Source organism: Diuraphis noxia, unplaced genomic scaffold (assembly GCF_037042655.1).
Source record: "Diuraphis noxia isolate RWA-SAM2 unplaced genomic scaffold, SU_Dnox_SAM2 contig0002, whole genome shotgun sequence".
In the NCBI taxonomy this organism is placed as follows: Eukaryota; Metazoa; Arthropoda; class Insecta; order Hemiptera; family Aphididae; genus Diuraphis; species Diuraphis noxia.
In genome coordinates, this window is record NW_028301712.1 from 25486101 (window position 1) to 25502565 (window position 16465).

Sequence of the window (16465 nt, forward strand, 5' to 3'; positions counted from 1 at the left end):
AAAATTCGTAAATTATTTTATGCTAAAAATTCATAAAATTTTTCCTTTTATATCTAAGATTTGAAAATTTTTAATAATTTATAATATTATATCCTAGACGGATAAACCGTCTCCGCTCAGAATCGTTTTTCGTATACAATGATATAATATCATTGGATTCAAATTTAATTCCATCCATTACAGTAACCCACTTGTAACTACTGTAAAGCAGAGCGACATCCACGACTTATCCGCTTTTTTTTTTTAAACATAGCATTACATTAAACAATATGCTTATAAGTTATAGTATAATACGGTTTATGATAATTAGATAAGAGAGATATAAGAGCTATGATGGTTTTAATATTTTAGTAATTTATATAAATCCATCGATGATTCATAATTTTTATTTTATTATACTATTAGATAAAATTTAACCTATTATTATCATATTTTATATTTTTTAAGATCATTTTTAACGACTATAATTCTTAATATATACATTTTTATTCAAAAACTACTAAACATCTATATTATTGAAAATATGGTTCTTATAAGTATGCTTCAAAATTCCAAAAATAAGAATTTGAATAAATTGATTATTAAAGTTGTTGAGCATACTTGGCGAATCGCTATATATATTACATTTAAAATTTGTACGGTTAAATTGTGCTAATCAAATTATATTTAGGTACTATAAAAAAATATTTATGGTCTATGAAAATATTATAGAGAATTATGACAAAAAAATTTGAACAACATGGTTTTAAAAACAGTTTTCGTTTTAGTTTCACGATTTATTTTGTTACAAAATAACTAAAAAAAATGTTGGTAGTTTGGTAAGCACTAAGTAATTTAGGTGCACGTTTGTTAATTGTAGGTACATGTGTGTACTATTATGTAATATCATAATATTTTAGTATGAAAATCAATTATTCGAGTGATTTATTTGTTAAAATTTAATACAATTATTAAGTATAATATTAATACTATAGTATGATCAGTGCCGTCGTAGTTATATAGATCTTTTTGGTCATCAAGAAATGTTCATCAACTATGTAACATTAATAATGTCATGGCATTATGTTTTCAATAAAATAATATTTTTGACTGGTTGCTTATTTTCAAGTACCTACACATTTTTTTTAATGAAACGTTTGTATTTTAGTTTCTGAGAAAACGAAAAAGCTATTGGTTTTACGATGTCTTTTTTTTTATGGTGTATTTTTCTTATTATTTAATTTTAACGAGCTTCGCTCAGTTTCATTTTTTGAATTCAATTTCAATGATAGTAAAATATCATTAACTTTTGTTTTTTTATTTACTTTTTTTTTCATAATATTGTAGTAAATCTTCAACAATAATATTTTATTTCATGAGTTATGCGTAGCTCCTTACCAAGTTATTCGAATAGCGTATAATCAAAGAGTTGTGTATACAATTAATTATGTCCGGTAAACACTATATAATTATAATTGCAGAATATATTGCACAAGATAACGATTATTGTAGACTGTCGTGGTACTTTATTATATTATACAAGTAGTCGTACAATTATTAACGTCCTGGGAAAAACACCGGTGTGAGTGTACCATAGGTAGGTCAAATATCGGTTGGCAGTAAAGATTATATTATGTTGAATAGTAATAATTATAAAAGGCAATTCACCAAGCATGCTCACCCACTATTTTTCCAATTAATAATTTATTTATTAAAATTATGATTTTTGGAATTTAAAAATTTATTTCCGACCATATTTTTAAATTCTTAAGACATAACTATTACTTAAGGAGTGTCCTGAGGAGATACCAACTTAATTTTTCAAATGATATTATGAGAACCAATCTTTTTTACAATAAATCATTAAGCTCAGAATTTTTTCCCGGGATTTTTGTTGACGTTTCAAACTTCGAATGAGTAATTTTTGACTTAAAAAGTATATACTGAAGACTATGTCCTTAAAATATCCTTTAAAAATAATATAATAATACATTCAATTGGATTTGGTATTTATTATACTCGGACTATTCTCAGAAATTGTAAAATGTCAATGAATTATTATTAATTACTAAAATATTCAAATCATCATACCTAGCCTTTATATCATCTTCTCAAAATAATTATCACAAACCTATTATACCTAATTACACTACGTTGAATACGTTAAAAACTACTCATCAAATTGATTATTGTAACGAACAATTGTCGTACTTTTTTAATAACTGTGGAATTGTAATTAGTAACACTCATCGATCTACGTACCTATGCAATTAATAATTTTTCGTACGTAAAATTATATGTAAATGTTTCAACATTATGTTAAAATGTTAGTACATTAGTACAAGATTATAAATTCCAAGATGTAATATATTTATTTATTTACTCGGTAATGTGACCAATGGCTTGCTTTACATAATAATGATAATTTAAATTAAATTGCGACATTCAAAAATTAAATTATATTTTGGATGGATTCTTCGTCAGGGCCCAGTGCGTCGTGAAGGTGTTCCGGTATGTTGTATTTTTGTCTTGCCTCTTTTGTGTCTGTAAAATATTTAGATTGTCTATTAAGCAGAAAATTATTATTATAATAATATAAACACAATTATCAAATTATAACATATTATAATATGTTCTGGATGTTTAATAGAAACATTTAGTATTGATTGTAATTTCAAATATATACACAAATATTAATTTAAAAAGATCGATTGTGCACTTGCGAAACCATAGAATTCGACATTTATGAATTTCCTTATATGTCCTAACATAAGTGGTTTTTTCTCATTCAACTTAAAATAAAATGGCTTTAGTAAAAGCGTATTTTGATTTCCGCTATATTCATTTAAATTTTTAACTAAACATATTATAGCTTAAAATATTAATTTCATTTAATAATATAATATTTTACTACAAATAAATACAATAAATTTCGAAAGGAAAAATCACTACGGTAATAAACTTAAATTTTTTTCATTAAACTTTATAATGATGAGCAATTTTATAAACTTAAATATACCAACTTTTTTTGATTTGTTCGTACCACACCTACAACCTAGAAATAGACATGCAAAATGTTTAAACTAACTGTTTAGGTAATTACAAAAAAATATACCTAGGTGAAAATAAAATACAATAAGAGATATAAAAGTTTTATGAAAAAAATCAAGTACATTCATATTAAGAAAAAAGCATCTTACTAAATGTTTATGACAAAAGTGTACTATTCTACATTACTATAGTATGAACATACTATACATATAATATAATAAAACAGAAACCATTTTTGATCTCGTAAAATATTTTAAGACTAAACCACTAATAATTAAATATTGTAATATATTTATCATTCAAGCGTAACTAAAATAAAAAAAATACAGAGAAATTTAAAGTAGTGGAGTAGACACACTTTATAGTTTGCAGTCCAACACTAGTATTAAGCTTTCCGGTTATTTGTTCTTGAATGAATGGTGAACATTTAAATAACACGTCTTTCCATATTTTTAAACGCATAACTGTCTTCTATACAGTTCAATGAATAGTGGTCATTATAAAAATTAATTCACTACTAAACAATTTAGAGGGCCTAACCCTCTAACCCACTTGAGTTTCTTAGTTTTCTAACTAAAATATGTATATTTTCATGTCAACAACTTCCAAAGAGCTTTGAAGTGTTATATGAGTATATTATGTCCTAAATCCCCTTTAATTGTGTCTATGAGCTATCATAAATTAGATTGAAAAATGTTTTCACAAATTTCGTCTATGCATATTATATTATGCAATAGTTATTCAACGAGTTTTTTCATATATGAACAAAAATATTTCGAAAATTGTTTATGTGCATAAATTCTAAGTAAACCTTGTTTCCAGTCATCAATGTTTCCGTTGGGTGTGATAAATAAATTAAACCATACATAATAACCTAGTTCGATCTATAGAAAATGAACTACAATTTTAGCAAAAGGATACAGTACGAAGTACGTATGCCCTGGGGATAAGTGAATAAACGGATAGGACGAGCGTTGATTGAAAAGAATGACATACTCCCACAGAGAATAGTATATTCCTGACATATTTCTAATATCCTAGCAAAATGTATTTAAATTATAGTTTATTTAAACCCATTTTAAAAAAATCACTTATTCATGCATAACGTATCCAGCATTTAAAAATGAAAAAAAAATTGTATTTTAAAAATACATTTAAAAAAATTATATAATGTTATTAATAATAGACGTAAGCTATACAGTATAGTATAGATACCTACCTAATAATTTAGATTCCATTAAAGTGTACACTCGTGGAAAATAAAATAAATTATTAACTGGTTTAATACAAACATATATATTTCTATTTTATTCCAAACATTTTGGAATACACTCAAAACAAGAATACAAAAATAAAATGTATATAAATGTAATAAATATTGAAAGATGTTCTGATGTATTTCATGATATACAGTAAATATATTTAAATGAATAATATGACTAATAATATTCATAGATAAAAATATATGTAGTAGTATTTTGTATGCTCGAAGTAATACATATTGTAGCTCAAATTCTGAAAAAGGAATAACTGCATAAAATTAAATTAAATATTTCATGAATAATGAGAGTTCATTTAGTTTCTATCATTACTACCTTCACCTCTATTGGAACTTTTAAGGAGGCTTTAATGATTTTTACCATACCAAACAGAAAACTTCACTCATCATAAAAGTTATTCTAAATAGTTAATATAAATAAAACTATTCTCATTCCTTTGCGATTTTTTTTTTAATTTACTTTTTTGAAAAATATGTATCAACATGCCTTTTTCATGAGGTAGAAACGTAATATGATTTATGGACTTATAATTTTTTTTTTACTTAGTTGAATGTTGAATTTATATACTAAATACAATTGTTTCTGATAATTTACTGCTCTAAAAAGTAAAAACTCTTTTTTAAATAAAAAAAATACTTCCATATACATTTAAACTAAATCATTCCATTTTTCTTTCTGATAATTAATTTTAATTCTTAGTTTACAAAACATTTCAAACTATAAATTAAATTATAGCAGAAAAAGGATCTTCTTGTAAGAAGTAAAAACGACAAATTTAATGAAATTATTAAACCAAGACGTGATGAAGTTGTACCTACCTACAATCTAAAGAGAGGAAACTAACATTGTCTATCACCTTCATTAAGAATATGTCAAAATTACCATTATTTTTAAACGAGGTCTCAAAACTTTGCAAAATGAATGAAAAATGCACTTAAAATTATTAGGTATTACATTAATTGGCTATATCTACTTACGCAATATAATAAGATTATAAACTTATAATTGATTATAAAATCAAATAGATAGTATTTAATTTTTTTTCGTTCAAACTATAAACAATAAATACTAAATAGCATTATCAAAACTTAAAACATTTAAAATAATATGCCTGATATAATTAAAATTTACTGCTTTTAGTTTATAGAAATTTAACTTTTAATTCAAATATTATTGGTGACACAAATATGGGTAGAGCAATAATCAGCCAACATAATATATAATCTAATTCATCAAGTATCCCTCATAAGTTGTAATTATGATAAATCAACGCCCTGCAGAACTAACATTGAGGGCAGAGCTTTTAAGAACGAATTATCCTTTCTTTTCAAAATCGTTTTCTGAGTTCCAATTCACGATTTCCATCAAACAATAAATCAAAAGATAAAAATATTGTAGTCAGTTAGTATATTCGCTTATATATAAGTAATATAATATTGTATATAAGTAAAGTAATTTTATAAATATATGTATTGAAGAAAACCACGATGGTTTAAAGAGGTAGAATATGTGAAATTCTTTAAAATATAATTAGATTAATAAAAAACGTATCAATTTTAAAAATATGGATCTCAATTTATTAAACCAGTTAGTTTTTTTTTTAGGCTCTGTCAAATAGAACTTGTTAAACGCGTGTGAAAGCGATAAATGTCTCGTCGGCGTGGTGCATTCACGCGCGTGTACCTATAACGCGACGTAGTAAGAAATTACAAAATCACACCACGGTAAAATAACGCTTTCTGTTTGACAGAACCTAAGTTATCTATTATAGAAAATACTAAATGCATATTTTATTTCAAATTCCAATGTGCGTAAGTATATTAATTGTTTAGTACATTTTTAAATACTCATAATACACAATAAATAGTATATATATAAAAAAAAATATTTTTATACTCCATGTCAAAAATATAATCAATCAATAGTTTGTTCTAAATTGAATTGCACAGAAAAATAAGAAGAGACATTTTTCTAGGTCAAAAATAGCAATTGGCTGCTATAATATCGGATGACATAAAATGTATATATTACACGCGTTATACCTGATGATACTACCAATATAAAATAGATTTCGTAAGGCCCTTTTTAGGATTTGCATAAATAACACTCGACACTCTTGTATAATTAAAATTGCACTCAGCATAAATTCATTTTTAGAATTGCAGACTAGCCCAAAAAGTATTTGCCAGTGAAGTTATAAAGGCTTTTGTCAACCACATAGAATGAAAGAGATTTAAAGCAATGCCATTAAAGCCTGATGGCACAGCTACAATAAAGGACATGTTGTGGTCTAAAACAATTTCATAAGCTCCTACACGCTGAACATTAGTATAGTTTTAAAATATTCAAATTGTAAAATAATGGATGGAGATTTATTTATACATTAGATTTTAATGATGTAAGAAGTATATAAATTAATAATAAGACTTGTCATCAACAATCACATGATAACATATATAAAGGTGGTTCAGAAAATGTTTTAAAAATTAACCTAACAGTATTTTTTGATATGACATATTTTAACCCGTGATTTATTAATTTAGATTAATACATATTTTGAATATGTACCTTTATTAATAATAAACTCTAAATCGTTTTTAATAACAAATAACCATTTTCTTCAATTTCAGATTATAATTGTTTATTTCAATAATATTAAAAAATGTTATTATTATAATATTATTTAGGTATAATAGGTACTAGGCAACTAGTAGCTGTATCACACAACATTGCCCGGGGATAAATGAATCTAAGAACAAAATCCACCAGCGACGGATATAGTAATAAGTAACTTTTTTGTCTCATGTGAACTATTTGAGATAAAACAAATGATACACGATGAATATATTATAGTTGTGATTTTAATATTCCTAATAGCAGCAAGCCACCCAAATAAGTTTGTTTCAATCTATTATCTAAACCTTCTCCGTGAACCGTCAAAATCGGTCTAGTATTTTATGATTCTATATGCCTCAGCCCAGCCCTATATACTTTTTTTTTTTTCATTTAAAATTGATATTAATCACGATTTCTATTGAATAACTCTTACAATGCATTCAGGATCCAAAATTTGGTACCATTTGGTCAAAAACTGCGGATTTGCACATACGTCATTTACATATAACCCTCCTAATAACTAATATTACATAATTATTATAATCGATATATCTTAAATATACCTATATAATATCTTATACCTTACAATACGTTTTACTTCAGTTTAAATATTTTTTTGCCGAAATCAATCAAGTATTTTTTTTAAATATAAACATTAAATCACAGTAAATCTTCCCATACGACTTTTACCCTTAGACACAGTCACTGTCCAAATGTTACAGTCAATAATATACCTATATCTCACCCATCGATGCTGTTAAATATTTAGGTTTGATTCTTGACCAAAAATTAACTTGAAACAAACATAATAGAAGCTAAAAGATTGATTCTTAACGCTCGATTAAGATCACTAAAATCGTTGTAATCAAAAAATAAATTTACTAGCTTAAAAACTTAACAACTCTAGGATTCAGCAAAAAAAAAAAACTAACTTAAAAAAAATTCAATTCTTTCAGAAGATTACTCTAAGAAAAAATACTGATGCTCCATTATTTGTTTCTAATTTAACCCTCCACGAAGATCTGGGTATCAAACCTATTATAGCGGAAGTGGAATTATTCTACAAACGGTTTTTATCAAACTACAAAATCACTCCAACCCACTATAAAGGAGTTACATACGTTCACGCTTCCGGAACATCCACAACGCAGAGTCAAAGTAAAATAGTATAGTGACCATTTAAACTTAAAAAATAGATAATATAATAAATGCCAAGCTGATAAGTGTCACTAATGGATGGCTTCTTATTCAAATAATTCATATTATGTTAAATCTCTTATCTTAACGCTTATTATTTTGAATTCAATTGTAGGTATTCATTGTGTATGTACTGTTGTAAAATAAAAATAAAAGAATATAAACCTCGACCGTACACTTTGTCTCTACTATATTATAATATATATATAGCCCAATTTGATATTTATATAGAATATCTGATTAGGTAGCCTAAATTATAAAATATATTACAGTACCAACAATTATATCCAACCATAATAATTATTTTATTATCTGTATATCCAGTGGCAATACTTTTTATAAACAAAAATATTTGTTTTTCAAGAGCCAAAATTAAATTCATGAGTGAGCTACCCTATAGCGACTTTTAGGGGTTGAAAATCTTCTCTAAGTCTCTAGGAATTTATTAACAAAACTTTTCTTGAAAACGGTCAAGTATAGGTTCATACATTTCAATTTTATTTTATAAGTACCTAATATACAATCTGTATCAGTAGACACAATAACCACGACATTTTAAATTAATTATCAAAATTAAATCGATTTATGGTAGACATAATAACTAGACATATCATATTATTATACCGTAAAGTTATACCGATGCATAATGAACTAAAAAAGTAAGTACTAAATAGCAATACACACAGCAACAAAATGATAATCATGAAGACAAAAAAATTTTATCGTTTAATTAGTTTTTAGTTTATGCCAGTGTTATTTTAATATATACATAATATATTATGTATGAACTATGATGATATACGTTATAGACAATTAAAATTTAATTTTACATGGAGTAATTTTTTAAAACACTTAATTCTTAAAATATTGAGTAAATTAAAAATAGAACATAGAATAATTTGTTCTCGTTTTCTAATACAAAAACAGCTGAGAATTCGTAAAATGTATAGGTATAAATTATACTAGCCAATGTATACAAAGTTTTTGGAATTAAATTAAAAATCTATAAAAGATCATCCAAATAATTTAAAAGAAATTACATAAATCCAATTTTGATGAAAATCTAAAAAACAAACAGTTTCAAAATTTTTTAAAAATTCGGAATATTAAAACCAAAATCAAATGGTATTTTCAACGATATTCGTTTAAAAAGTGTTGTTCGTCACTTTATATAAAAATGACTCTTGGAAATAAAGACATATTGGGTTTAAAAAAATTATTGATTACACTATGGTTTGCAGTACCTAATTTTAAATTGTAATATATTATATTAAGTGTTTGCCTACTCTTATATTCAAAACGAAAAACGGACATTTTAAATTTAGACGAAAATTTAAAATTTCCGTTTCAATATGGCATATAATCATAATCAATATCATAACTAATTCTTAAAATCTGAAAAATCACGTACTTATATTTTTCATTATTAGTTATACCACTATTTCCAACTCTATAATTTTTGGTAAGCCTTATCTTTATACTAAAATATTAATAGCATTGAGTAATAACCATATGATATTTATTATTTATTGTGATGACCTACCTAAGTCAAAACAAATACCGATTACATATTTTTAAACCAAAAATTTATCAAAAAGTCATATCCATTTCCCTGCTATCAACAGAAATATTACTTAAAATTAAACATTAAATAATAGGTATCGTGTTTTACAATGTTATATTAGTACCATTTTAGTCGAATTGCCATTGAAGTATAGAAAAAAATATGAACGAAAACGGCCTATTGTTTAAAGCGGTAGAGGTGACGTTCGTGTTTATGGTCGTAGGACATTAGGTTACCAGGAAGGTTGTGGAAAGGGGAGGGAGAGATTGGCAAAAACAAGAGTCGCGTAGATGTGAAGTCATTAAAAACAACGGCTATTATGCATTTCACCGGTCGCGTGCCAGTAAGTATAGTGTTCGTACACCCTATTCACTATTGCAACTACATAGCCAATGGCCGACGGGTGGAGGTTTAAGGCAGACTTTCCTTATAAACAATGAAAAGAAAAAAAAAGTAGAAGGAAATCATTTCTCGTGCACGGCGAGGGGTAATTTGGCTAACCCCAGTAATTTATTGGAGGTATTTCACCTAATATTAAGTCGAACCGACACCTTACACCTATATTCAAACCGACCATAGGCGTGGTTTAATACTGATGATAAATCGTCCATGCGATTAAAATTAGAGGAATACTCGAGACTTAATGATATTTTTGAATGGATTATTACCAGGAAAATAATTACATAGATTGAAAGTTAATGGGCTATACATTTATATGTGTCATGATCTTTTTTCTTAAAACATTAACTACACAAAATTGAATTGAGTAATTTATGCTTTTAATATTATAATTATTTATTTGTATTCGTATAATGTTTAGAGGTGCATAATATACATAAATATAACTCACATTTATATCTATTAACTTGATTGCCTATACTATAAATGCATATTTATTTTAATATAAGAATAAATTCCTTGAAGAACTGCCCGAAAGCAATGAATCATATTGCATAGATATATATCATACAAAATTAACTTTTCAAAGTTATTTTAAATAGTTAGGGTCTCATAGAGAAAACTATTAAAATTATTAAACTTTAAAAATATAGGATATGGGGTATTCAGCTAAACTTATGTTCAAATTATTCAATAAAATCATAATTTTTAATCAATGAAATACTAAAATTTGTACACAACATTACAGTGAGTTTTTAAAATAGTATAGTTTATTTACTAGACCATCAACTTGGGTGATATACGAAAAGAAGCGACCCAAATAAAGCACTTCTACTGATCATGGAAAAAGGAAAATTATGTTATGTAAACTTTGTTGTGTGTGTGATATATATTTGTGAATTAATCATATTTCTATGTTATTGGAAAAATCTCTGCACCATTAACATTTTTGTTTGCAGAAAGGTAAATATTGGGGGAAAAAAAGCCAAAAAAAAAACTAAGTAGAGGATAGAATTGTATAGGAAACTAGAATTTATTTGTTTGAAGATGTTGAAACAAAGAAATATAATTGTTGTTATAAATAAAAAAGTTTAAATTGTATTATAGCCAAGGATAAAAAAAATAGACAATTTAAATACTTATAGATACTTTGAATACAAAATATAATTTGAGTGGTGTTTAAAAAATAAATTAAGATATTTTTTATTTTTTATTATGTTTAATCAATTATTTACAATATCCTTAATTATTAACTAAATTTTAAAAAAATCACTTTTTAAATATTTTATAACTTATTAAACCTGATTGCATGTATAATGTATTGAATCATTCATTAGTTAAAATATTGTTTTCAATATAACTATAATGAATGAATATTTGATACTTATTTTTATGATGTATTTATGTTTTCATAAGGTATTTACATGCACAGACCTGAATTTCAAGGAGTGCTGACAATATTATTAGGCGTTTTTCTATAAATTTTTTTGATACTACGTTGTTATTTTGTTAATAACGGTTAAATTTTCATAATAGTTCCATGCGTATAACAAACAAAAGAAACGTTTACTTTCCAAATTACATACAATTTAAACGCAAGACCCTAAATGTATATACTGATAGTTGCTCATCGTACCACGGAGTTTAGTATAATATTACATAATATTTTACAAAAACAAGACGTCTTAACTACACACAAATATTACCTAAATCTATCTTCAAAATATTGTTTTCTTTTTTTAATTACGATATTAGACTTTAGTCAGCTTATAGACATTATAATATGACAATAGGTTTTTACACGCAAATTATAAAAATATTGCACGTTATATTTCTTTTATGTACATAATAGCACGTAACATTTTTTTATCACACACAATTTTAGCAAAAATTGCGTTTTACATATAAAATAAAATAAATGCATCCCCCCCCCCCCAATTATAGAGCTTAAATTTTAGGGCTCCAATTACAAAATGTCATCCAGCACTTCTGGCACCCACATGCGCATGATTATGGACTTTTCAATACCCTTTTACTAAAACTAGATTTTTATTACCTAAACGATCAAATTGATTGTAAAGTTAAATTTAAAAAAATAAGATAAATTGTTGCATTCAAAAAACAATTCGAAATGGAACTTGTTTCACCAACACTTGATATAATGTTTTCAATAATACTCCTCACTGGTTTTCTTTACGCCTTTAGAAATATTAGAACAATCATATTAACTTAAATTTCAGTTGATTTAGAACTTTATTTGAAATCTATTGGGTGTATATTCTACCCCAAGGAGTGTACTCGAGATAAGATTAATTTAAATTTAATAAACATCGTGGAAAAACCAATACATTATTAATTGATTCACTCGAAATGAAATATTCTGAGTCCTAAAATAATAAATTTTACATTTTAATATTAAAATATGATCTTAAAGTTTATAAAAAAAATGTATATATAGAATACCTACTGAATGTATTTAAAATTAATGTATGATAAATAGACAATAATTATTGAATATAAATGTTGTCCAACTAAAGTAATCGAATAGTCTGAATTATTGCATTATTTGTTGAAATAAGCTTTCTTTAAAAATTCAAACTATTATTTAATAATTATCTTATTATTTTTATTATTCTATTTTTACAGAAAATGATATGGAGAGAATAAAAATACCTTGATTCATTTTAAGCCTGATTTGAAGATGGGTGAATGTAAATCAACTACAAAAACTACATCTGTTATGATAGCATTACTGTTTTTGATTATAAATCCTTGCGGTAAGTGAAAAATAATAACAACTAATGACTATTGTCATTATAATTAATTTGATTTCATATAATCGCATGAGTTTAATTTTTACTTGTTATGTGTGTATATCAATTAAAAACCTATATTATATATATAAATAATAGGTTATCTCTGAAATTATATATTTAATAAAATATTAAAATTTAATAAAAATTAATGTTTAAATCAAACAAAATTTAAAAACAAAAATTTTAATTTTTAAAACAAAATTTTTTCTTATTTAACGGAAAATAAATAGCTGGATTAATTCATATTTTCTGATATATTCACGTATGGTTTTGGAAAACTATATTGTATTCCATGCACGATTCAACGTACGAATGTTGAATTTAAAATAGTCAATCAGAAAATTATCAATTACCTAACCTCATAAACCTAATACAAAAGAGAATAAAAATTTAAAAAAATAATATTAATAGAAAACTAAAACTTACGTAGAATTACTAGAATTTGGCAAATATCTAGTATTTTGTACATACGTTAAACTCTGACCAACAATATTGAAGTGATATTAACAAAAACATTTACAACAACGATATCATTTTTAAAGAAACGAAATATATTTTGATGAAATAATTGAAGTTTTTTTTTCAATAATTATAATTATTATACTCCTGAGTATTTGTTTTCTTGTTTCATTGCTTATACAGCATTCACGTTTGAAATAATTACAATAGTTTCAATAATTTAAATAGTTATTAATTGTTATAAATCCATACTAAATATAAACTAAAATATGCATCTAAAACACTAAACCTAATCCTTAAAATCGATTTTACTATAACCAAATAATTTATTATATTATTTTTATATAAGAAATTTTAACTAAGGTTTAAATATTTATCAAATAAATTATAATTAAATTAAATAATAGTTTTAATCAATGAAATAATACAATTAAAAAGGAAAAGTACATTATATTATCATTTTGATGATCGTTAGGTTAGGTATGACTGTAAGTCCAGGCCACCATTTTTGGCAAGTCATACAAAAGGGTGTGTCGTGTTAAATTTTAAAGTGACTTATCCGATTTGAAAACAAATCTGAACCAAACTGAGTTTACAACAATGATTATGTTGTTTTAAAACTTTAAGGAGAAATTCCATGTATGACTTATAGACAACATTGGTATTATATAGCGTAGGGTGACATTTCAGCTATCACTATTGTCCGCTTACTTTTTTGTACGTGAATATATTGTTGTAAAATATCCTAATATAATAATAAAGTTTGAATTTGCCATTTTTAAAGTACCTTTTTTCATATAACCATAAAATATCTATATTACTTTTTTCATTCGTGATTTGAAATTTTTAATATTTCACTCAAATTCTAACATTTTTCATTGAAAAATATTTTCTAGCAATGTGGGTTATTTATTGACGAAAAAACTTCACTTATAAATAAACGCATTGTGTAGTATACAAACTTATACAAAATTAAAAAGACTTTTTAAGACTAGTACCAGTTACAAGAAAATACAACTAGTTTTTCATAAAGATATCGCAACATTTATTTATAACCAACTAAAAGTTACGTCCGTAGTATTTCCTATGGTCATCAGTATATTTATATAGTGATTATCGTAAATAATTCTTAGAAATATTATTAATTGAAAACTGTTTTGATTTCTTGTATAATTATTATTTATTTAAAAATTTAACTGTTCCAACAAATAAGTCCAATCTATGGAGTTCTTTAATAGTTTTAATAAAAATGTATAGTGTAGTTAGTAGTTATACCTACTCTCTTTTTTCCTTTAATGATTCTAAATTAAAATACGATAATAAACTATGACACTCATGTTTTAGGCTTTCAACTTTGAATTTGAAGTTTTCGACTGCTTAAAGATTTTTAGTTGTACACATTTTATCCAAGTTCCAAATAAAAGAGGCATATTCTAATTTCGATCTAACAAATGCAAAATAAAAATTTCTTAAAGAATCGTATCTATTAAAATATAAATACGTACGTGTAATAAAATTTAGATTTAAGAAAGTTTTATTTTTTATTTTTTCAATATGAATGTTGGCACTTAGTTAAGACTTTTTTTTTATTTAAAGGAAACTTTGTTAACAATTAGTTTCGACAATTATATGTTTACAATTATGATACATAAAAGAATATAAAATTAATGATAGAGAATATATTACAAATAAATTAAAATTTTAATTCAGCCTGGTTGAAGAATTATATAAGTGAGGTAATATTTGGAACAGTTGATGAGGAGAGAATAGATTGGGTGCTGAAAGGGACATTAAAAGAGTGAATTAGGGCTAAAAGGATGTTGCGTTGGGGAGCCAGAGGAGGACAGTGAAAAAGTAAATGAGAAATATCGCAGATGGTGAGGTCGTGGATATGAAACATGCATAAAGGAGAGTCATTGAGAGAAAGTTTATAAGATTGTGAAGATGTAGAGTGTGTTCAAATCTTAGGTGTGAAAAAGAAGTAATTATTATGTTACGATTTAATTTGATGTTGTGAAACCATGGTTGAGAGGGTATAGATGGTGATATATTTTTGTTCCAAGATGCATAATTGGGGGGCTAGTTTGTTCCATTGGTTGAGCCATAAATAAGAAGTATGGGATTTTAATAAGGGACAAAAATTAGTCCAGGGAATTAGAGTTGGAGAAGGACAGCAGTATGAGGAGGTAGATTTTGCAATGGAGACCGTTATTTAATGCCAGAGTGGCCGGGCACCCAAAGAAATTCAACAATAAAATCTAAAAGAGTAAGTTCATATATGAGTTGTCTGATCCTAATACAAATAGGAGTCGGGCGGGAATTGAAAAAATCGGAGGAGAGGCTGAGAAGACTTGATAAAGAATCGGTAACTGAATGCTTCGCCAATTTTTCGAGTAAAATATATCAATCGTTTAATAACAAAAATTTCCTACCTGCCGCCTTTATCAACATTCGTGGAGCCTTTACTCAGTCCATATACCAACTCTTCTATCTCACCTTAATTCACTTCAACTACCCTCTACATTCATTAACCTTATCTGTCTCTTGTTTTCACACAGAACTCTAAAATTCACACCCCCATACAGCTCTAAAAACCTACGCTCCACTTTCACAGGTCTACCCCAAGATAGCTGCTGAAATTCCATTCTATTTAATTTGTATATGAACTTCATTATTAAACAACTAAATACATTTGGCCATGAGTGCCTAGTGTATGCTGAAGATCTAGTCATATTCTCTTACAATTCAAATCTCGATCTCGCTATAGACTCATTAAATAATTCGCCCGACCTTCTACAAAACCTCCTATCCTTTTCCTCTTCTATAGCTTCTGAAAAGTGTAAGGCCATGATTTTCACCAGAAGACGTTAGCTTCCCTTTTCAGAAATCATTATAAATGATTTTCCAATTCTAATTGTCCAAAACTTAAAGTATTTAGGACTAACACTAGACTCTAAACTCCACTGGGCTCCCCATCTCAACATCTCACCAAATTTGCCTCTAATTGGGACAATTTCCTTAGATCGATTTCCAATACGTGGAGGGAATCTCACCCCTCCACGCTCTTAATTATTTACAAAGCAGTAATAATATCCAAACTAGAC

General features: G+C 25.9%; 1 protein-coding gene across 1 annotated transcript in view; it reads left to right on the forward strand.

Annotated features, from left to right (window-relative positions):
* LOC107161620 (uncharacterized) overlaps positions 1-16465 on the forward strand; it is a 52243-nt gene that overhangs the window by 12503 nt on the left and 23275 nt on the right. The window contains exon 2 of the mRNA XM_015508103.2: positions 12733-12863. Within this exon, the coding sequence (XP_015363589.1) occupies positions 12788-12863 (76 nt within the window). The 5' untranslated portion in view covers positions 12733-12787. The remainder of the gene's footprint in view (positions 1-12732; positions 12864-16465) is intronic.